This window comes from Strongylocentrotus purpuratus, unplaced genomic scaffold, assembly GCF_000002235.5.
Source record: "Strongylocentrotus purpuratus isolate Spur 01 unplaced genomic scaffold, Spur_5.0 spur5_scaffold_21, whole genome shotgun sequence".
Taxonomy (NCBI): domain Eukaryota; kingdom Metazoa; phylum Echinodermata; class Echinoidea; order Camarodonta; family Strongylocentrotidae; genus Strongylocentrotus; species Strongylocentrotus purpuratus.
Window position 1 is genome coordinate 30,865,962 of NW_022145607.1, and position 23,646 is coordinate 30,889,607.

Consider the following 23,646-nt stretch of genomic DNA (forward strand, 5'->3'; position numbering starts at 1 on the left):
AGGAGAAAAATAAAGAATAATATTAGCCGAAAGGTATATAGAACAAAGGTGATAATAGTGAAAAACATGAGGAAAGATGGAAAGAAAACATGGAAAGGAAACATTGAGAAGATAAAAAAGTTAATTGGACAAATAAACTTTAAAAAAACCACCAACCAACAAGCGTTAACTGGACCAAACTTTGATTGGTCATGTTGCTGCATAATAACCTAAAAAGGGCGGCTTGAAATAATCGCACTGTCACAAGTATTTTAGTTTTTCTGCATAAATATAATCATTACCTTAAAACATAAAGGTTAGATGGCTGATGTATTGAACCAAATCATTAATAGGCAGGCTTGCCCAGTACCTCTTTGATCAAACGACACGGCGAATTTTTAAGAACACTAAAAGAAAATACACTGAAAAACGGCCGCTCAGAGTGCCGGGCGCATTCACGATACTGCATGTGGCAAGCTGTTCCGAATTGGGTGGTGGAGTAACGCCTTTAACAGAGGCTATATTTGTCGACCTTACCCGACTTTCAAATGGAGAATCTCACTTTTCGGTGAACGGGGACCGAAATACCCCACTTGCGTGTCTGGTATTACAGACCGCTTTCTTTCCCGATATCTTTGCGTACACCAAGCTTCGTGAGAATGAGCAATCTCAGAATCTGGATGAATGTTGTCCTTGTAGTGTGAGGTTCATGAGTAATTATTGTTATAAACTACGACATATAGTATGGATGATAATGTTTGTTAAGTTTATTTCGGACTATGTCATTCTCATAAAAGTATTAGATCAAGTAAAAAGGCTTCAATTAAAATAGTTAAACATGACCAGAAATCATTTCGATGTTAAGATATTTTTGACGCACTTCTCGTCATGATATTGAATTTATAACATACAACGAAACGAGGACATCATAATCATAAAGACGTTCATTGTGCAGATATGTATTTGCTTATTAATACATACAGTGACAAAAAGAATAATGCGCTATAATCATGAGCAAAAAACCAAGAGGTTTCGGAGAAAGGTAAAAAATCATCCGAGCAGTCAATTAGGCAATTCTTCAACAATCTTTAGTATCAAAAAGTGAAAAGGTTTAACTGTCGTGATAAAAATGAGCTTGTCATAGAGATTTATTATACAAGTGAGCATCGAAATGTTTCTTTAACGAACTGCTATAAAATTTTGAAACCAAATACACTTGTGCTGAAATTTCATATCCTCAGTATCGAGAAGCATAATGTTCCATTATGGTTGCATCAACTATTGTAAAATAGATTAAGTCCTTCGATGTCTTGTAATGCCCTAATTACTCGGCTAATTATTATCTTTCTAAAGGATTGTAGATGTGAGAGTTTCCGTTTCTTTCGAGTTACATGCAATGGACATTCAATCATCACGGCTTGATGTGTTGTGGGGAAATAAATATTGTATCCTATACGTATACAGATCATATTAAATCGAATAAAAGTTTTATGAAATTCAATTCTTATCTTGCCAGAATCATCATTTTTTTAAATACCGTCTTTATTACGAATTCCAAGAAATATGCCGTCTGCCTAAACAACCACCCCCCCCCTCCCCCCCCCCCCCCTATTTCAAATTTGACGTCTGAGCCACGGCCACTCCCTATTTTCAAATCCTTGATCTGCCGTTTGGGGGGGGGGGCAAGAAATAGGCAAAGAAAGTTGAGTAGACCTTGAGATTACGCACGGAATAAATGTAACGAAAACAATATTTACAACATTCTATTCTTGCTTTAATACCTCAAAAATATATAACGGTCAAACCAACAAAATGTTTGTTTTCCCGGCCTTTCCTTATAGGCCTAGGCCTACACCATTTTTCTAAACGCGTTCGAGTTTATTTCGTCTATGCGAATAAATTTGGTGGCGGAGTAACGCCTTTAACAGAGGCTATATTTGTCGACCTTACCCGACTTTCAAATGGAGAATCTCACTTTTCGGTGAACGGGGACCGAAATACCCCACTTGCGTGTCTGGTATTACAGACCGCTTTCTTTCCCGATATCTTCGCGTACACCAAGCTTCGAGAGAATGAGCAATCTCAGAATCTGGATGAATGTTGTCCTTGTAGTGTGAGGTTCATGAGTAATTATTGTTATAAACTACGACATATAGTATGGATGATAATGTTTGTTAAGTTTATTGCGGACTATGTCATCCTCATAAAAGTATTAGATCAAGTAAAAAGGCTTCAATTAAAATAGTTAAACATGACCAGAAATCATTTTGATGTTAAGATATTTTTGACAATTTTAGACAATATCATATTTAATTGTGTCCATGTACTATATCGAACTAGACAATTATGATGAAACTTGAAAGGAACATAATCATAACCAGGAAGTTCCTGATATAACTATGCTTATAAAGTGAAGCAAGGAAGATGAAACTGGCATCTCCCATGTATACCGGTAGCTATGAGAATGGACATAATCCGAACCTATGAGACTGCGAATAAGACTAGAACATCATGGAGGAGTTACAAGCAGTACTTATCAAGGTTGGGCTGGCGATGTCCTGGCAAAGTTTGTTTATACTGCAGATTAGGGACTCTAACTCTCTCTTGCTCTGTGGTGAGCTTACTACCAAAATGCACCCCACTTTCGGGTCCAAAGTGGGGTGAAGTTTAAATGGACTGTTTTCGTCATGGATAGTTTCTGCGCTCTATACATGCATTATTATTACCGGTATTGTTATTTAGATGCCATCACGGCTCTACACGACATGGACAACTACCTCTTCGTCGAGGTCATGCACCACAGCAGCTTCTGCCGAGACCGGGCGGCGACGGTCATCGGACAGGAAGAGAACCTGGAGAGACTGATGGGATACCTGTCGAGTGCGACAAACAAGGACAAACCCTTCGTCATCCACGGTCTGGGAGGCACGGGAAAGACCGCCCTCCTTGCCAAGCTCTTCAGCATGTCCGTTGAGAAGTACAAGGGACAGGTCGCCAATAGGTAATGAAATTACCTGCAATCTCTCCCCCCCCCCCACAAAAAAAAAACGAAAAAAAAACTGATAATTGTACACCAGAGTTGTTAGTTTAGAGGTGTTGTGGTCTATGTATGGTTGATGTCTGATATCTCATCCAAACTATACAGATGCCAAACTGTTTGGGAGTAGACCGAGTAGATCAACAACACACCCTCTTGTAGATATTGTAAACTTTCTAACGAAGCATGCCAACTTATTAGGTACCATATCCATTCTAGTCACAACAGACTTTTCTAAGGCTTTTGATAAAGTTAATCATACAGTAGTTATCTCAAAGCTCATTCACCTTGTGTCTAGTGGATAAATCTCTGGACTGTGAACCACAATTACTGATACACCGTTGACTCTATGTGTTTATATTTATATATGTATATATTTCTATGTGTTTATATGTAATTGTACATATCAGACACCCGGTATATACGATTTAAAAATCATATTATTTCACTTTTGTCGTTTGTACTCCTGCTTTTCTAGGCCAATTCATATTGTGAGGTTTATTGGTATCACACCACAGTCCTACGACATTAGGAACCTTCTCTATAGCATCTGTGAACAGGTTTGTAGCATTTCTCATTTCCGTTTTGCAAGGGTATGACGTACATCCTACATGTACAGTTTATATAATTGACTTTGAAATTAGAAGATGTACCGTGTATCATACAGGTTTATTGACATACCGTAAAACTAGGGATTTTCACGACATGAACCTTTCATGTATTATATAGATTCGCTAGTATGTCATGTGGTTCAAGTATTTCGTGGCATGAAACTTTGTGAATGTGAGCCACATATTTGCAGACATTTCAAGTTTCAGAATTTGTCCAACAAGGTTACTTTAAAGGGGGTGTGGTGTCACAGAGACTACGTGTCTTTCCTGTGGCCGGAGTCTGGGCCAATCGGGTATAATACAACTATACGGACGACGCGACCGCAGCAATCACGTGCGTGCAACATACGCGAAACCGAAGCATGAGGAGAACTTCTGTCTGTTTCTCGCAGACCATGTAGAGATTAAGTCGCTGACTACGGTTAATCTAGTCCATTCGTTTACATGCAGATGTCCGAAAGAAGTCGTAGATGGCGTTAACCAGTATTTGCCATGCTACACTCCCTTTAATATGGCTCTAGCCAAAACATATACATGTGTGGTCTTTATTGTACATAGAGATTGAGTCACATCTGCGTAGTTTAACCAATGTTTTAACACACATTCTTTCTCCGTAGATCTGCCACTGTCTTGGCCTTGATGACCACTTCATTCCCAAAGAATACAAGAAGCTACAGAGCATGTTCTTACTCCTCCTACAAAAGGCTTCAAGGAATAATCCAATTAGTGAGTACTACAGTCAAACCTGCTTTAGTGACCACCTTTCTACAAACACCACATTTTTTGTTCCCTTGAAAATGGTATCTCATCGAAACATGTACCTGTACATAAAGACCACCTGCCTATAAAGACCACTTTTCTAGTCTGGCTTGGGTGGTCTTTATAGACAGGTTTCAATGTACTACTGCTTATAATAGTGGGTTCGTAAGTAGCGCTCATGCCTGTCAGATTTGACACTTCTGACACTCCAGGATTATAACCCCGGATTTCAAGTGTTTGCTCATACGGTGCTCTAGCATTTCAAGAAATTAATTCTGCCAGGTACTCCTTTACCCCTCTTGGATTTGCATGTGGCAAATGTATATTAATGTCATGTCAAAGGACATTAGCGATGTGGCAGGGATTTGAACCCCTTACCTTGCGGTTCTCAATCCGGAGACTTATCCACTGGATGCAACACCTAAACATAGAGGGTGGTCCCAGTCATATTTCCCTTTTGTGATATCAGTGTCTGTGATATGGTGTAAAAGCCTTTAAAAAAAAAGAAAATTGCGCTTCAAAATAATCATGAAGTGCCTTGAAAAAGTAAAAATCTTTGAGTGACCAGTTTTACCATACTCATTTTTCCCGATAGACTGTAGTGTCGCAAAACCTGTTAGAAAAAAAAAATTAAAAATTTCGATTTCCAATCATAAATATCTCGATAATCAGAGAGGTGCTTGGCTTGTAAAAGTCATGGGGTTTCTGACTAACCTAAAGGTAAATAATTATGATTGCAGCGTGAGCTCAATCCAGGATTTTGTTTCAGAATCTGGGACAATGTTACCAATTAGTCACTTTAAGCAATCAATAATTTTGCATATATACATCTCTCCCATCTCCAGTGATCTTCCTGGACTCCTTGGACCAGCTGTCGGATGAATACCAAGGTCGTGACCTCCTCTGGTTACCAAGGCAACTGTCTAATTACGTCCACATGGTGGTGACAGTTCGACCGGATGCCGGGTTCTGCCTCACAGCCATTAAGAACCTCATCGACAAGTCAGACTACTTTCTAGAGGTGAGCTCATCTGATGCTCAGAATTAACATTCTTTTGTGCGCATTATTTGTAGCAATTTGTGAATAATTTGTAAATGGGTCCTTCCATGGGGTTGTCACAATTTTTGTAATGTACATGTAACAATGTTTATCTCAAATTGATTTTAGCATAAAAAGCAGACCCAACCTCGGGGAAATATTTATGATTGATTCTTTGACCCAAATTCACAAAGGAGGTTTAAATCTAACCCATGGTTTAAACCCTCATTTGCATAACCCATGGTTTAAAATTAGCGCAAATTAAGCGTAATTGCCTTGCGCACGTCTAATATGAGAACCCTAACTGTGGCGCGTTTAATTTGCGCTAATTTTAAACCATGGGTTATGTAAATGAAGATTTAAACCATGGGTTAAGTTTCAACCTACTTTGCGAATTCGGGCCTTTATGTTGAAGGCAGCTATGTTTTGTGTAAGGGATTGTTGTAGGGCATGCCTATAACAAGTTCTGTTTCTAAAGCAATGAAGCAATGGGAACTCTAAGTTGATCTATATATAGCTAGCATCTTGGGTTGATTTTGAAAGAAATTTAATTTATTTGTATTAGTCTGGCAATGCTAGATAAAGCATCAAAAGAATGGGGGATGAAATTTTATTTGTTTGGTAGTGCTCATAAGTTTGAAATCACAGATATCATTTTAACAAGGATAACAATTTCCACATTATTCTGTAGCACTGTGACTATCTTATTAAACTTGTTTACCAAACTTTCAAGGCTTCATTTGTCAGCATGTTCTGAGGGGAATAAGTACCTTGAACTCATATCCATTTCTTACAATTATTTATTTTCTGTGAGAAGTTGCTATTAAATGTTAAACATATTTTCTAAGTTTCTTTTATGTTCCCACTGAAGTTACTGAACATAAAGATGAATGGTTTTCTTACATCATTTCCATTTTTAGATCAAGCCTCTGAATGACACCTCCAAGTCGCCCATGCTAGAATGCTTACTTGCCAACAATGGAAGGTAAGCTGACTGTGTCTTTATTACACCCTTATGAGTTCTTAAACTGATCAAATAATGGTATATACCAAATTTGATATTGTTGGTTGAGAATAAAAAAGGCCTCGACTGTCGATCACAAGGTCCGCGGTTCGAGTCCCGCCGCGGCACTAATGTCCTTTGGCAAGACATTGATCTACATTTGCCACACTCAACCCAGGTGATGTAAATGGGTACCTGGCAGGAATGAATCCCTTGAATTGCTAGAGCGCCGTAAGTGCAGCCATGCTAAGGCCAGGGTAATAATCATAATTAATATTATTATTATTATTATTTCCTCAATTTTCAGCGATATTTAGTTATGCATATCACCTAGTATAGTTATAGTTATAGTTATAGTGTTGGTCACTTCTGCATGATGAAATTAATTTGCGATTACTGATTATCCTTATTATAATTAACAAGATATTGATTGAAAATTAAACGGCCTTAATTAGTGCTTTGCATGTCTTTGAAAAGAGTGCGAAGGGTCCCAACTTGCCTGAAACAGAAGAAAAGGGCCCTATTTTTGTTTATGCGGTGTTATGTAAGAATGAGAAGGGGCTAAACTCCCCGGTGACATTCCACCCCTCTAACTCAAATTTATCTTTAAAGGGCAATCCAACCCATTTGTATGAAAGCAGGAAAATAAGAGAAACAGAATCGTAAAAGTTCGAAATGAATCGGTCCAATAATAAGAAAGTTATGAATGTTTGAAATATGAGATTTCTAAGTCAATGCAAATCTCAAATTGGCAGTTTGAACAGTGGATTGTGACGGAGTCTCAGATAACTCTCCTGTTTGTCGCGTACAAAAATATAATTAATTTATATTCTCCCTTGGGGGGCACTGATCAAAATATATTGTGGATAGCATATTATTCTAGGTCCTCTAAAGAGAATAAACCATCCTGAGTCATGCATTATTGAAAAATTGAAATTTTTGTCATTTTGAGAAAGTTGTCTCCCACTACATCACAGCAATATAACCAATTTGAAGAGCCCATTCCTGTTCATATTCATAACTTTCTGATATTTTGTCCGATGAGGCTTCCTCTTTGTTTTAAAAGACTTGAAAGAAAAAAGTCAGTGAGTGGCCGGGCGCCATCTGTACAATGTACGTCCCCCTCCGGCCTTATTAGGGTTAAGGGGTGGGGGAATGTTGGTCAAAACGAACTACTCTGTTTTTAAATGTTTTCAATGTGGGGGTCAGCCAGCAGGTAACAAAGCGCTGTTGGGTTATTGTGTTAATGGAATCGACAGCGCCCAATTATATATATGATTGGCAGGTTAGCAGCGCCAAGTTCACATATGAAATAAGCCTCGCCGACCTAAGGCTGATCGATGACTAATGCTCGGAGGGAATCACTGATTAGTAGACGTAAAGGTGATGAGAATCAGCGATGCCAACTTTTATAATAATAATAATAACAATAATAATATAGATTATTTAGAAGCGCTAAAAACTAAAGGCACCACAGCACTTATAAAATCACAGATAAGAATGAGAGAAACTTAAATATCATAAAATAGGTATACATCATTCTTTATTACTGAGGAAAGTAGATTGTCTTGTGTGATCTTTTAAAAGTGGCAAGACAGGTTGATCATAATGAAACTTTTTCAATGGAACAAATTACCAGTGCATATTCATAATACTCAATTCCCTTGACCAGTTTAAGACCACACTAAACACACCTTTTGAATTCATGAATGATATTCTACACAGGCTCACTTGTGAGTCAGTCAAAGGAGGCCGTGCAAACAATCTTATTCCTTGTTTGTTCGATCTTATGTTTGATCTCATTTTTATTATTATACATGCATTATTTATTGAAAGAAGAAGAGTTTTATAAATTGTGTGTTTATTAAGTTTTGGTTGGTAATTAAATCTTGTAGACAGACAATGGTACGCTTAGAAAACAATCATATTAAAGGGATAGTTGAGTTCTGTTGCAGAGGGTGCTACACAAAATAATTTTTTTGTGAGATAATTAAAAACTGAGTGTCAAATTTGAAAGAACATAATATTTGAATGACAAAATCATCTTTGTTTGATCAAAATCGGTTCAGAGACGGCTGAAATATAACGATTTCTAATACTTGTATACCACCACAAATATTAGATATTTTGAAAAATTTGAAAAAAAATGTTGAAAAAAACGAAATAACGCCTTTAACGTCGTATTTTAGCCAATACCGATGTTGGCTTTTATTACCCACAATTAGCCAGCTCATGTATTGTCATTTTTAATTAAATAATTAATTTACGTGCACCATGTTCTTTTTTAAAGTGGAGCTGAATTGGTATGATCGTATATTGGCTAAATTTCACACATTTTGGGGTCTAAAATTACCTTCATAGCAATTTTAGGTTCTAAAAGGGCACTAAAAATGTCATAGATAAGAATAAGAGCAATAACCATGCACTTTGAAGGCATTTGCGGTCTGAAAACAGAACTCAACTATCCCTTTAAGTGCCTAATAAATGTTGTGTATTATAACTATTATTATTAAATTGTATTCTTTAGAACGCTGACGCCAGACCAGAAGAGGATAGTCCTGAAGGCACACCAGGACAACAAGCCAACAGCTCTCTACATGAAGATAGCATGTGACATGGCAAGCAACTGGTACTCTTATACACCCCTCTCCACCTGCAAGATAGCTGGCAACATCACGGGCATCATCACGCAGCTATTTGAACAGTAAGAATCTTATTACCTTGTGTATGTGTGTGATAGCGTGATAGCTCAGTTGGTAGAGCAGTGGTCTCGTAATCTGGCGACCCGGGTTCGAAATCAAGGCGATGCACTAGTGCCCTTTGGTAAGGCATTAATCCTCATTGCCAGGTCTTTTTTCGAGAGGACCTAAAGCCGTTGGTCCTCTGGTTGCTCACGTCAGGTAAAAATAACCACCACTACTACAACTAATCGGGTTTTTGTACAGACGTGTATCAATCAGATATGATCATTTACGTCTGGGGACTGACCTTTAACGTCCCGGTTCGAAAGACGTGACTCAGTTTCGAACCAGGTTCGCCTGAGTCAGTTTGTAGATGAAGACAGTGAGCTAACCAAGTGAACGTGCCGCTAGACTAACTCACATCTCCCACAATATCTTAGTAAGAAGCACCGTTTATAAATTAAATTACAGTTTAAAATTTCATTAACTTTCAATTTCTTCGTTATTGAATGATGTAATAGATTTTTTCCATACTTATTTGCAATATTTATATCTAGGGTGCATGTATGATTGAACATTTTCTTGAAGGAAAAAAGAAAGATTGTTTTTAGTACAGAGCAAAATGGGAGGGCACCTAGCAAGGTACGTCACAGAGTTGCCAATTTGTGTTTGATCAATCGCAACTTTACAAATTCATAACTTTCCTTTTTTCAATCAGAAGTTGCGGAAACTTTCACTGACCTTTTCCTCTTCTCTGCTTCTATTGAAAACAACTTATATCAGGGAACTCCCCTTTAATCGCTTCTTCTATTTAACTATGACTCCATAAATAATAATTTATTTCTGATTTATTTTAGGCTGGAAGAGAAACATGGTTTACTCTTCGTGGCCCACGCCCTCGGCTACTTGACTTGTTCCCGCTCCGGTCTAACGTCCAATGAGCTGCTCGATATATTGTCATGTGATGACCCGGTCCTGGAAGACGTCTTCGAACATTCCACTCCCCCAATACGAAAGCTACCACCATTACTGTGGACAAGGTTACGACTTGATCTAGGTATGGAATTGGTTTTCTTCTTTTCCTTTCAAGGTTCTGCCAACTCAGTTGTAAACAACGTAAAGGCCAGTTGAGACTTATTACCACCCAACTACAACTGGGCCCCATTTCACAAAACTTGTCATCAGTGACAAATGACAGTGTTTGTTATAAGCTAGTGAAATCCTTGCGTGTGATTGGTTATCAGCAGATTTGTCACTGAATTTGGGCATTTGTCATTGAAAAAGGGCTTTGTGAAACAGGTGAAACTGGTTTAGATTTTGTTTTCCTGTGATCTTTTTTTTATTCCATTCAACATAAATTATATTCCACTTCAATATGTGAATTATACAAAAAACAATCATACAGAAACAGAAATAAGTAAGTTACCTTTAAGCACTGATGCTTTAGTCAATCAATAGATTAATACATAATTCCATTTAATAATGAAAATGATAATATTCAAGAATTAGAGCAAGTAAAAAAGAACAATCAATACTTTAACTGAGACTTTAAGAAAGGGAACAAAATGATAGAGAATGTAATCTATCCATAGATGTATGGGATTTTTGACTGGATATGGATTTCACACAATGTAAAATGTATCGTATTGAAGTCTTGATTGGTTATATTAATATTTAAATTGACATTACATGGTATTTTAAGCCGTCAAATCAGATAAAAAGGCTGGATGCATATATAATGACACTGATTTTAAGAAATAAAAAGCTAGCAAACTCAGCAGGCTGACATTAACATCATATAATACCTCTAAAGTAGATAAGTTGCATTTTATTAAAAAAATTATTTAATGCTTATATATTTTAGTACCAGATTCTGTTAATATGTTTCTTGTTTTACTGCCAAAGTATCTGTATGATGTGATTGTTTTGGTTTAAATTAGGAAATATTAATGTTATTACCATTTCTTTTTGTATGGTTGTTTATAGGGAGTAATCTCGTTGAAAGTGGAGCAGACAACATGGTTGTCTATAGGTGGTACCACAGGATATTCTTTGAGGTGGCTTACTCCCGCTACGTGCAACCCAACAAGCAACAACTCCATCAGAACATCGCTGAATACTTCTCAGAAAGGTAAGTCTGGACCCCAAACATGATAGTAATAATGATAATATAATGAACTTATATTGCGCCATCTATCTATTTTACTTTTACTATTTTATGTCAACCTTTAGGGGGAAAACAAATTGATTTATATTATTTGTATTGTAAGCTTAGACCAGATAATTTTCATGTGCAAAAAATGTTTGCAAATCTCTCAAGTGGATAAGAATTCATGAAAGTTTCATGTTGGGGAAAACGTTTGGTCCTTAAAATTTGTGAAAGTTTTATGCCACAAAAGTTTCTGGTGTTACAGGAGTTGAAAAGTTGTAGTACGTCACATGCTTTCTTAGCTGTCAGGTAAAACAAACAAAACAGTTACCGTATTTGCCGGCGTAAAGGCCGCAGTATTTTTGGAAGAGAAAATATCAAAAAGTCGGGGTGCGGCCTTTACGACGAAAGAGTAAAAAAAAATTTAAAAAACCTAAGTCAAAACCAACACGAATTTGCACATATGGGACTAGATACGGTAAAAAAACTATACCACTATGATACAGGACATTTTCAAACATCTTATCGACAATTTTATCTTGCAATGTTGACATGAAGACGGAAACTAGAAATGCCATCGTGTCACAACGATGTGCGTGCAATGACGCCATGTTTCTACGTGTCAAACGAAGGAGCTACTCTAGGACTATCCAGAGCAGTATGTAAGAAGTCTGTAGCTTCTGTGGTAGTGAAGATAGTTAGGGCAAAAGAAAGGTCACCAAAACGGTCCGAAACGGAAAAAAAATGGTGCCTGGACGGTCACGCATGAGGGTTTCCGGAGAACGAAGAATTCAGTGACCTTGAAGTAATGCTAGAGACTACGCCTACGAATTTTGAAGGGAATTGGAGTAGAGGAAGGGATCTAGAAAGGGCTCGCAAGCACTGCGTGCAAAACCAATAGGTTTTGGTGCATGATAAACATGTTGCAACGCGTGCTTTGGCACGAACGGCCGCCCATACTAACACAACCAAATAACATTCTGAAAAAATTACGTCATGGCCGATACGTGTTATAATCGGGCGGAAATTCGGCGAAATTTGTATAGTGACCCTTGTTCGAATGCGATTTACTCAAAATTTTCTATGTGAACATATACCATACTTGGTATCATTCGAAAGGGCACTTCATTGCGGTCAGGTTGACATCATTGTCATCTGCGCCTAAAGTATTGCACGCATTAAACGCGCTATCACGTATTGCATAGTAAAAACATCATTTTTGGCGATAACTTTGCACTGACATAAGCGAATTTTACCAAACTTGGCTGACAGTTGTCATGTATATGGATACATACATGTATATCTGCCAAGTTTCATTGATGTAGGTATAAAGATCGCCATTTTAGAGCAAGTTGAAGTTATTTCGGAATTTTCTTGAAAATGGCGAATTTGGAGGGCAATTTTCTCAAATTTGGTCAGTGATAGGGTATATAATTTTGTATATGGCTGGAAAGGGCATATCCTCAAGTATCTAAATCCAAAAAAGGGTACGGGTCTGCCAAGCCATAATGGAGATACGGCCACAGAAAGAAAGCCAATTCCCAGAACTTTAGAGGGCGCTATTTATGTTTTGCAAAGCCATTGGAGCGTGACATTTGGCATGGCTATGTGCAATTATGAGATAAAGATACCGTGAGATTTATATACAAAACAGAATTTATATGAGAAAGTTATGGCAGTTTTAGATTATTTAGGGTTCCATTTTTCAAGAATTTGAGAGACTTTTGACGGAGTCGGTTTCAGATTTCAATTTTGAGTACGAAGATGGCATTTTGAAGGTCAAGTCATACGTGCGATTTCCTGACGATAAGGATGAGGATAAGGAAAAGGAAAACCAGGAGAATATTAATGGGGCAGAATGTGAACGAAAACAAGGCAATGACGAAGGTCGTCATTGCAATAACTTCCTAAAACAACTTTTGCTGATATATCTTGATCTAAGTTCGTGCCAATGCATTGCAAAAGTAAAGGAAGGGACCGTAAAACGGACCTGCCGCGAAGCATCGATCCGAAGTCGCCATTTTGTTTTTCCATTTCATGCATTTTCGCATCACACCGTACATTGTGGTAGGGGTAAATCGGACACCAAATCTGCCTGCGATCGCTTTTTTAGCTAATCTTCCGGTAAATTATAAGAATATTGATGAATTTGGTATCAGTTTGTAAAAAAAAAAATAGTGTTTTTTTTTTCCCCCTCTTTGAAATGTCAAAGTTGGGGTGCGGCCTAAGCGGCGGTGCGGCCTTATCGCCGGCAAATACGGTATGCTAGTTATGTCAAGAAGAGGTAATGTGTATTTCCTTGTTTTTGCTTGTTATTCAAATACGTTAAGGGGCATGATTTTTGTTTTTTGTTTTCTTTTTGTAACAACAGAATGTCTTGTTTTAAGCCATGTTATATCTGTAACTAATAAGTATCAACTATGTTATCTTAGGGACGTTGCGCTTCAAACATTTTTTGTTTATGCACTGTTCCTACTATGTATTATATCTCAATGTAACCCACTGAATTTTATTTTCTGTAAACAATTATTTTACATGGTGAATAAATAAAGCAAACAAACAAACAAACAAACATTTGCATGTTGCTCCTTTCACAGATGGGCGTACACGCCTAAGCCTTTCGTGAGCAAGAAGACCAAGAAAGTGGACGTAGCCTTCCGGCAGGTCCAGACCCAACCCTTGGTCCTGGACCGTGTCAACCAGGACGAGAGGTCAGCCAGTGCCAAGTCGCTCCAGAGCGAGTTAAAAAAAACGGCCGGCCCTCGTTACAACATGAGGAAGCTTACGGAGCTTCCGTATCATCTCATCCAAGCAAAGATGTGGGACGAAGTGGAGAAGGTGCGACAGAAAACCTTCAGCAAAATTTTATCTTTTAATCCTAATACTAACCGTTTCTTTGTCGTAGGTAGCAAAATTGAATACGTTTGACAGTACACTGAGTGATTTCAAGTTGGGCGTTAGTGTTAGTGTTAGTATTTAGAGCAGTCAAGAGCTCTTAAATCGAGTGAAAGATTTGCTGATGAAATTAAGAGCCCGATACCGATATCAAAATTGATAGCTTAACACCAACTGTGACGTCACCACATACTGCATTTCACGACGATGATTTAAAAATAGTACATCAAAACTAAAGATATCATGAAAAGTACAGAATAAATTTACACTTATTTCTCTGGTCTTATAAATAACTCATTTTACGCAATGTCCATGTATGTATTCATTTATAAATATATTTGAATATCTAACTACAATAAACTTGATCTGTTTGTCTGAAGGTTATGTGCTCCATACCATGGATAGAAGCCAAGTGCCTGACTGGAAGGATCTATCAACTGATTCTAGAACTTGCTCAGGTCAGTGAACTCTCATCATTTTCTTTTACAGTATATTTGAGTGAAGATTGTTGAATGTATTATACAAGTACCTTTTTGTCTACCGTAATTAACGTTGTATAAACCTCCCTCGTATATTAACCGCACCCCTCTTTTTCTGCGAGGTGCAGCTGAATATGTAAGATCATTAATGCAAATTAAAAAAACAGTAGAGGACCTAGGATAGGACCTTGTCGTACACCATGTAATAGAAGAAAAATTGGAGGAATTATTATTATAAACTACATATTGAGATCTATCAGAAAGATTAATTTCAAACCAAGATGACAGACAAATTTGAGTGTTGTTTTAGTTTCTGAGTGGTGAGTCAACACACAGATTACTGAGCTGGGAGACATTGCCAGGCATACCGTCATAAATCGAAACTTTTTTTTTTGGTGTACCGTGTATAAACCGCACCCCCGACTTTGAATTTTTTTCGGCGGCAAAAAGGTGCGGTTTATACACCGTTAATTACGGTAGTCCATATCTGATGGTTATCAGGTGCAGTCTTGTTAATGAAATTCAGATTGCCGGGGATGATGATGGTGACGATGATGATGATGATGGTGATGATGACGATGATTATGGTGATGGTGATGATGATGATTATGATGAATGTATATTGATAATGATGATGATGATGATGGTGATGATGACGATGATTATGGTGATGGTGATGATGATGATTATGATGAATTTATATTGATAATGATGATGACGATGATGATGACAATGATGATGATGATGATGAAGATGATGACGATGATTACAGTGAGGATGATTACAGTCAGGATGATGATGGTGATGATGATGATGATGATGATTGTGATGACGATGATGATGATGATGATGACGATGATGGCAATGATGATTGTGATGATGACACAGATGCACTATTAGAGTGATAATCCCAATCCAATCCTGACAGGCTGCAGACCAATCGGACCACAAGTCCCAGAAGGTGACCGACTTCTACTACATGGTACGAGCCAACGCCCAGATCATCCAGGAGAACCCTGAACTCATTACCCAGCAGGCCCTCAATGAACCTGACTCCTCAGCATGCTGCCAGGTCGCCACCGAGTACCTCAAGACTAACCGCACCAAGAGTGAGTACACTAGCTTGCTAAATTCCACTATACTATATGCCCTTGACAGCCGAAGTCTGATGATACATATACAGTCAAACCTGTCTACAGTGACCGCCCAAGGGAAACACAAAAAAATGGTCTTTGTAGACAGGTTCCTTTAGTACATGTTTGAATGAGAAACCATTTTTCAAGGGAAACACAAAATGTGGTCTTTATAGACAGGTGGTCACTTAAGCAGGTTTGACTGTATATTTGTTTGTTTGATGATCGTTCTTTCACCTGACTGCTAGGAAGGCAATTTAGTTAATAAACAGGAGACTACAAGCTTTATACCTCTCTGAGGACTTGGTAATGAGGATTAGTAGTGCATCAAATTGTTTTCTTCTTGTTTTTTGTTTGTTTGTTGAGAGTGCTCCATGTTTGTAAGTCATTACGGGTATATGATTATCAGCAAACCATATTTTTAGGCTGTAGGACAGTTTTGTTCGTAAACCTGTTGTAACCTTATGTGTATGCCGATGATGTGCCGTTTAAAATGTGAACATTACAGAGTCCTGGAACATACTATTACATCTACTGTGCTATCTTTGTTCGTTTTGAAGAATGAAGTTCTTTAATACTGAAACATGAAAAACATCTTTATTTGGTCTTAAAACAGTCCAAATTTCATTCTATGTATATTAAAAGAACATTTTTTTCTTGAGTTTTGTTGATAAATGGTCCACAACTATTCTAGAGTTTGCACTAGATTTTTTTGGTCAATGACAGTTTCATTTGACCCTTACAATTCTTTCAAACCTGTTCTTTCTTTGTCCTTACAGAGTTGTGCTGGCAAGCCTTGTCCAAGAGCCAAGTCCAAAGTGCAGAGGTCATGACCCTTACCCACACTGCACCTGTATCACTGGTACAGTTCTCCCCTAAGGGCAACCTCCTAGCGACAGCCTGCACGGACAACACAGTCAGAATATGGATAGTGAGTGCAGATTTAACTTCTTCCTAGTATGTGACAAGGGAGGTGTTTCACAAAGACTAAGATCGACTTTAAGATTGACTTAACTATGGCAGGCCATTCATGCCACTGGTTCCCCTAACTATTCCAGGCATTGGTTTCTTAATGGACATTTAAATCGTGGTCACAAATCTACAGAATTTACATTTTTTGATAGTTCATTATTGAAGAAAAAAATATTATCTAAAGATCATAATTGAGAAACCAATAGCAAGAGCAACCAGTGGCATGAATTGCCTGCCATAGTTAAGTCCAACTTAAAGTCAATCTTAGATTTTGTGAAACACCCCCTTTGGTAATAGCTGAGTAGCATATGCCAATAGATAACTAAGTGGTAGCAGAAAGGAAATTAGAGTAGAATATATTGAATATAATGTTCTACTTGCATCAGAATATACATTTTCCAGATATTTTAATGTTTTTCCCCCAGGATATACAATGAATCTACCGTAAATCTCCGTGTATAAGGCGCACTTTTTTGCCGCCGAAAAAATTTGAAAGTTGGGGGTGCGTCTTATACACAGGTACAGAATTTTTCTTTTTTTTTTTTTTTTTTTTTAGTTTCGATTTATTGCGCTATGCCTGGCAATGTCTCCTAGATCAGTAATCAGTGTGTTGACTCACCACTCGGAAACTACAACAACACTCAAATTTGTCTGTCATCTTGGTTTGAAAGTAATCTTTCTAATAGATCATGCATGACTATTGATGTTTGGCATAGAACACACTGCTTCTGCTAGGTGATGTGAGGAGGCTGGTGTGGGACACTTGGTACCATGAAGCCTTAGACTGTTGTTACTATTAATTGTGACAAGTCCACAACTTCAACTGCACCTCGATGTAAAATGAAGGTCCTTCCCCGCGTGGGTTTTCGGCAACAAAACAACAACAACAACAGAACAAAAAACGATTTTTTTTTTTTTTTTTTTTTTTTTTTTTTAATTTTTTTTATTTATTTATTTTTTTCTTCCAAAAATAGGGGTGCGCCTTATACACAGGTGCGCCTTATACACGGAGATTTACGGTAACATCTAAAAGGAATGTAAAATGAGGCCTTCCTGTAGAGAGCTATTTGTGAAGTATATGGGAAATGATATATGTATTTTATTACTTTTCATTTGTTTACCACTTCACTTGATTAGGAGAAATATTAACATCAGCTTTGTATTGCTAGTATCTCGCAAGTGCAACCCTTGCCCTATCAAACTTGTATAGCTTGTATCTTGCTATTTACCAACTGAAATCAGAAAATGTTGACAAAAAGGGTTTCTGGTACTTTTTAAACTGTTTATAAGCCTTACATTTACCAGATTGAATGAGATCAGTAACTGTTATTCTTTTTTTTTTCTTTGTCAGGTTGCAAGCGGTGCCCTTGAGGCTACCATAGAGACAGCAGCATTGAAGGCTGCCTTTCCTCCCTCGGCCAGCTGGGTAGCCATCTTGGGGAACAAGTCAATCTGTACCTATGGGATTGGACAATCAAGTCTCTCTAAAGGCAAGTCATTGATCAGTTCACTTCCAACAAGGACATTTTGTTGGACTACATCTACACGATATGAGTTTTACATCCTCGAAGGTGTGAAAAGTAATAGGCAATATATTATCTTTGTACTCAGCCCGATGGCTTTGTGCAATAGCTGCATACAGCCTCAGCTCAGATCGAATAATAATTAAAAGTCATTCACATGCATCATTTGTATGTCAGTTTCTCTATCTCCTTATTATAACTAAAATCTTACAACAAATGTGTATACACCTTTTTGCCAGGCAGATGTGTATGATGGCATTAGTCTTAATTGATTATTTGTATCATTCAATTTCTCAGGGAATCTACTGAAGCTTTTTCCTTTGAGTTGCCTTCATATTCATCTTTTACTGTATTTGTTATCTTCACAGGGAAGCTTCTGAAGCGCATTAACGTGTCCAAAATGGAGCCCGTCAACGGCACCATCTTTGTCCCTGCCAATTCCAAGCACCTGTACTTCTACTCCTACGGCCAACTCACCATCTACAATGCTGTTAGCGGGAAAGAGATCCAGAAAAGTGACGTTAAGGTGAACCATCATGGGCATTAATAATATTGGGTTCTTGAATATAGAACTCGTATCTGTCAGACTTGACACTCAAGACGCTCCTGATTATTTACAGCGCACTAGCATTTCAAGGAATGAATTCCTCCCATTAGAGTACATTTTTCAATGCCTGTGGGCTGTACATAATTGTATTTTTTTAGATAAAATTAATGAATTACAATGATACATATATTTCTATTACTTCACATTACTGCTGGGATCCTAACAATATTTTTGGTATGCTTATAAAACATGGCATGTAAGTTGAAAAAATGTTTTTACAATGAAGATGAATTAATGAAATTGTTATCACAGCACTGTGGTCCACAAAACTTTTGTCCCCGTACAAATATTTCATTTTCCCTTCAAAGCCCCACTGCACTACTTATAGCAACCTGCGCCCTTCCTCTTTTTCTTATGTTAATTGAGAGCTCATTTGATGAGATAACCACCTGTCAGTGACCATGCAGGGATGGCTAATCCCTCCTGGCCAAACTAGTGTGGTGGGGCTTTGATCAATAGCAAAGCTGTTTGAAATGTAATAATCAAACTGATTTTTTGATTTATTTGTTTTTGTTTAGACGCGGCCGAGGTGTGTGGCATTCTCTCCTGACGGGAAGCTTATGGGAGTTGGCTGCAAGGCTGTGTTCATCTGGGATATATTCGCTCAGAAGGTAAATCACTGCCTCCTCAAATTGGCACCACAACACAAAGGCTATCATCATCCTATCAGGTCCCCATTTCTGTCCTGGGTATGGAGTGGCAAGTGTATATTAATGTCTTGCCAAAGGACATTAGTGCAATGTCGGGGATCGAACCCACGGCCTTTGCATATTTCGAGTCGAGTGCTTAAACCACACAACTGCGACACCTCCTTTGTCGGGCCATAATGTCTGATTGAAACATACATACATTGATCTTGAGTAAATGTAGTGAATTTTTTTTATCTGAATCAAATGCTGCTTCAATTAACATTTCTTCTTTTTTTACGGAGAGAGTGAAACATTTCGATGAGAGAATCCCTAATTAACTTTTATTTAAAAATTACTGCCTGAAATATCCATGAAAAAGTGTGCTACATGACTACTGGGCTTTATATTCATTTAATATTCTTTTTCTTCACAATAGGTGCTGAAGACATTTTCTGATGGCGTGTTGGGTGCTGAGAGCTCTTTGAGCTTCTCCAAGGATAACAAGATCCTCTGCGGTGTCCTGAACAACGGCACCTACTGCTGGAACGTGAAGGGGGCCGGGACCACTGCGACGGGGGTCCTCAACCTGAACTGCCTGGGTGGGAGGGGTGTGGTGTCCCCGAACCTGGACTTTGGGCTGTCTCTCGACGAAAAGGACACCGTGGAGGTAATTAATTGTCGTGTGATCCAACGTGATATTGCTTTCGCAATCATACACTCTGGTGACTTTTGCTCAGATGACATTTGGTTGGTTTTTGTTTGTTTTAGCTGACTGCTATTAAAGAGAGCAACCAGGGGACCAGAGGATCAATGCCTTAACAAAAGGCACTAGTGAGTGGACTTGGTTTCGAACCCTAGACCTCCCGGTTACTAGACCACTGCCTTACCACTTTGCCATAATGCCTCCTTAACTCAAGAGAATTTGCCCCAGTGAAAGTTTGCTCTAGTGAAATGCCCTCCTATGATATTTTTGCTCAAAAGAAATTTGTTGGTGTGCCATTTGCTCTGGCGACCATAGCTGTGGCGACATATACACCACTTAAACTTAGATATTAACCATAGACCCAAATGCCTCCTAAATCCCCAACCCTATAAATAAAAGATGAATGCCTTGCCAAAGGACATTAGTGCCATGTCGAGGTTTGAACCCACGACCTAATTAAATGATGAAATAATAAAATAATTCAAAAACGCTTTTCTTTGGTTGCAGATCCTAAAGATGAAAGCCAAAGAGTGGTGCAAACTGAGCGGCCACAAGGCTCCCGTCAAGTGTGCCAACTTCTGCCAGCCGACCTCCCAGTATGGTCTCCTAGCAACGGGCAGTGATGACCACACGGTGAGGATATGGGACACCAACCACATCACTAAGTTCACCCAGAGTGCTCCAAAGGTAAGATTCTCTTCTATAATACACCAGGGGGGTGTTTCACAAAGATCCTAAGTTGAACTTATCTCTAAGTTGGACTTAAAAATTATGGAAAGCCATTAGCATCTTTGTAAATATTTTGTAAAAGTTATTTTAAAAGTCATAAAATGCTGATTCAAATCATTAATATGTTCTATTATCAAGGAGATGACATGTTCTTGATGTGAAATTTCTGAAAAGTCTAAAATACTTAAATTTTTTCTTTTGAATATATTTTATTTTAAGGCTACAAATGGCTCTCCATAATATTTAAGTCCAACTTAGAGTTAAGTTGGACTTGGGATCTTTGTGAAACACCCCCCTGGGGCGTGTTTCACAAAGATCCTAATTTGAACTTAACAACTATGGAAGCCATTGGCACCTATGAAAATATTTTGTAAACATTATTTTTAAAGGCAAAAAATGTTGATAAAAATCATTCATATTTTCTATGATCAGGTAGATTTCATGTTCTTGATGTGGAATTTATGAAAAGTCTAAAATACTTGATTCTTTGTCACTTTTGAATTCATTTTATTTTAAGGCTACAAATGGCTCTCCATAATTTTTAAGTCCAACTTAGAGTTAAGTTCAACTTAGGATCTTTGTGAAACACCCCTCAGCTGTTCTGGAAATAAGAGAAACCTGGAAAAAGAATTCCCTTTTTCCAGTCAGGAAAAACTTAAGGATTTGTCTAAAAATTTCACTAAAATGAGGGCAAGTCAGAGGAATTCATTGCCCCCCTTATATTTTTATTATGTCCAAACAGCATATACAGTTGATGATTACCGGTAGGATGCATGTCTAAATACACGTACATGCAGGCACTGTTCAGTAAAGATTTTTTAAATGGGAAATAGGTTAAAAGTAATTATCCTAGCATTTGACACTCCATCAGGGAAAATTTTGGGATTTTGTGTAAATGATTTGCTAACAGCCCTGTTATATAGAGCGGTATTCTTAATTGTAAGCCTTATTTTAGGCTAGGGTACTGGTTTGTCTTGTCATTCATGTCATTTTTGCTTCTTCCATATATCTCATATAGCACCAGGGGGTGTTTCACAAAGATCCAAAGTTGAACTTAACTCTAAGTTGGACTTAAACATTATGGAGAGCCATTTGTAGCCTTAAAATAAAATATATACAAAGGCGAAAATTCAAGTATTTTAGACTTTTTATAAATTCCACATCAAGAACATATAATCTCCTAGATAATAGAAAATATGAAGGATTTGAATCAACATTTTATACCTTTTAAAATAACTTTTACAAAATATTTTCATAGATGCTAACAGCTTTCTATAGTTGTTAAGTCCAACTTAGAATCTTTGTGGAACACCTCCCTGGGGTCATGTTGGAGCATCTTTAGCATTTTGCTCGATCAATATAGGATACCAAACAAAATTTAATATTAATTATGCTGAAATATACAAAACCCGGACAAATATTATGTCCGCCTTTTATTTCTTTTTTTCTTCAGGTAAAGCAGGTTCACAGTGGCCCAGTGAGTGCCTGTATCTTCTTTCCTGACGGCTCCAAGGCAGTGACGTCTTGCAAGGGGGAGGACTGCATCTTGTGGGATCTGAACCAGAGCGTACCCCAAGCCTACGCGGTCCTCGGGACCGAGGCCGTTTGTGGTAAGATCAGGGCTCTGTTTCATCAAACTTGTTATCGATAACCAATGCTGAATTTCTGTGACTAATTTGCCTTTATATGCTCATGTCACTATGTCACTGTAAAATGGCTTTTTTGAACTTCACAAAAGGGACTTTGGAAATCCTTGTATTTTCCCTGATTTCAATATGTTTCATTTATATGTTTTAATACCAATTGGTCATTAACTTAAACATCACAAGTCACCTCTTCGTTAGTGTAACAAAATATATATTTCTTTGACACACGATTACATATCTTGGAATAATTGATTTAAAATAATTTGTACTTTATATTTCATTATAATGATGATACCTCAACTAATTTTCAGCCAATTATTCAAGTGATCCTTCACTTATATTTTGTTTTAATGATTAACTTTGTTTCCAAAACTCTTTACCCGTATAAAAGTGTGATTTTGATTTGTATCAATAATTTACTTCTTTATAATTATCTTTTTTGTTCCAATTAAATATTCTGTTTTATGGCTATTTTTACATTGTAAACATTGTGCAATTAGTCCCTGGACTACTATTTTGTATTTCTATTATATCAGATTGAATTGAGTTTGTCAATAGATGGACCCGAAAGATTGTAGTAACCAGCAATTTTGATTTGTATATTATGATGACTACCGGTATTCAGAACCTCAAAGAGACTTTATGTTTTGTTTATCTATTCCTATTTATATTATAACTATTCATTTATATCCAAAATGCAAGTTATTCTAAAGTTTGGTGGTGCTGAGATGGTATAAGAAAAGTAAGCCTATGAACATAAATATGAAATTAATTTTAATTTGTTTTACTTTTATGCAGTAATGGATAAGGTTCGGTGCGTATCCGAGGACGGGTGTTTTGTGTTTGCTACATGCAACGGATCAGACTTTGATATCTGGAACCTGAAGTCTACCCCAAGAAAAGCTGATAGGATAGCGATTATCGCACGCCACAGGTAAGCATGGGTGGATGGAGGGTTGAGGTGGATGGGTGGGTGAGTGGATGGATGGATGGATTAAAGGGTGAATATATGGGTTGGTGGGTGGGTGGGTGGGTGGGTGGGTGGATGGATGGATAAATGGGTGAATAGATG

General features: G+C 37.7%; 1 protein-coding gene across 1 annotated transcript in view; it reads left to right on the top strand.

The window, feature by feature from the left end:
- LOC100888341 (NACHT and WD repeat domain-containing protein 2) overlaps positions 1-23,646 on the top strand; it is a 36,919-nt gene that overhangs the window by 6,959 nt on the left and 6,314 nt on the right. Inside the window, exons 6-24 of the mRNA XM_003728031.3 lie at positions 2,722-2,980; positions 3,495-3,576; positions 4,245-4,353; positions 5,232-5,407; positions 6,346-6,410; positions 8,956-9,132; positions 9,967-10,166; positions 11,096-11,240; positions 13,856-14,096; positions 14,534-14,611; positions 15,561-15,741; positions 16,545-16,696; positions 18,089-18,227; positions 18,629-18,786; positions 19,386-19,478; positions 19,933-20,163; positions 20,707-20,886; positions 22,382-22,538; positions 23,373-23,508. Of these exons, the coding sequence (XP_003728079.1) occupies positions 2,722-2,980; positions 3,495-3,576; positions 4,245-4,353; positions 5,232-5,407; positions 6,346-6,410; positions 8,956-9,132; positions 9,967-10,166; positions 11,096-11,240; positions 13,856-14,096; positions 14,534-14,611; positions 15,561-15,741; positions 16,545-16,696; positions 18,089-18,227; positions 18,629-18,786; positions 19,386-19,478; positions 19,933-20,163; positions 20,707-20,886; positions 22,382-22,538; positions 23,373-23,508 (2,959 nt within the window). The remainder of the gene's footprint in view (positions 1-2,721; positions 2,981-3,494; positions 3,577-4,244; positions 4,354-5,231; positions 5,408-6,345; positions 6,411-8,955; positions 9,133-9,966; positions 10,167-11,095; positions 11,241-13,855; positions 14,097-14,533; positions 14,612-15,560; positions 15,742-16,544; positions 16,697-18,088; positions 18,228-18,628; positions 18,787-19,385; positions 19,479-19,932; positions 20,164-20,706; positions 20,887-22,381; positions 22,539-23,372; positions 23,509-23,646) is intronic.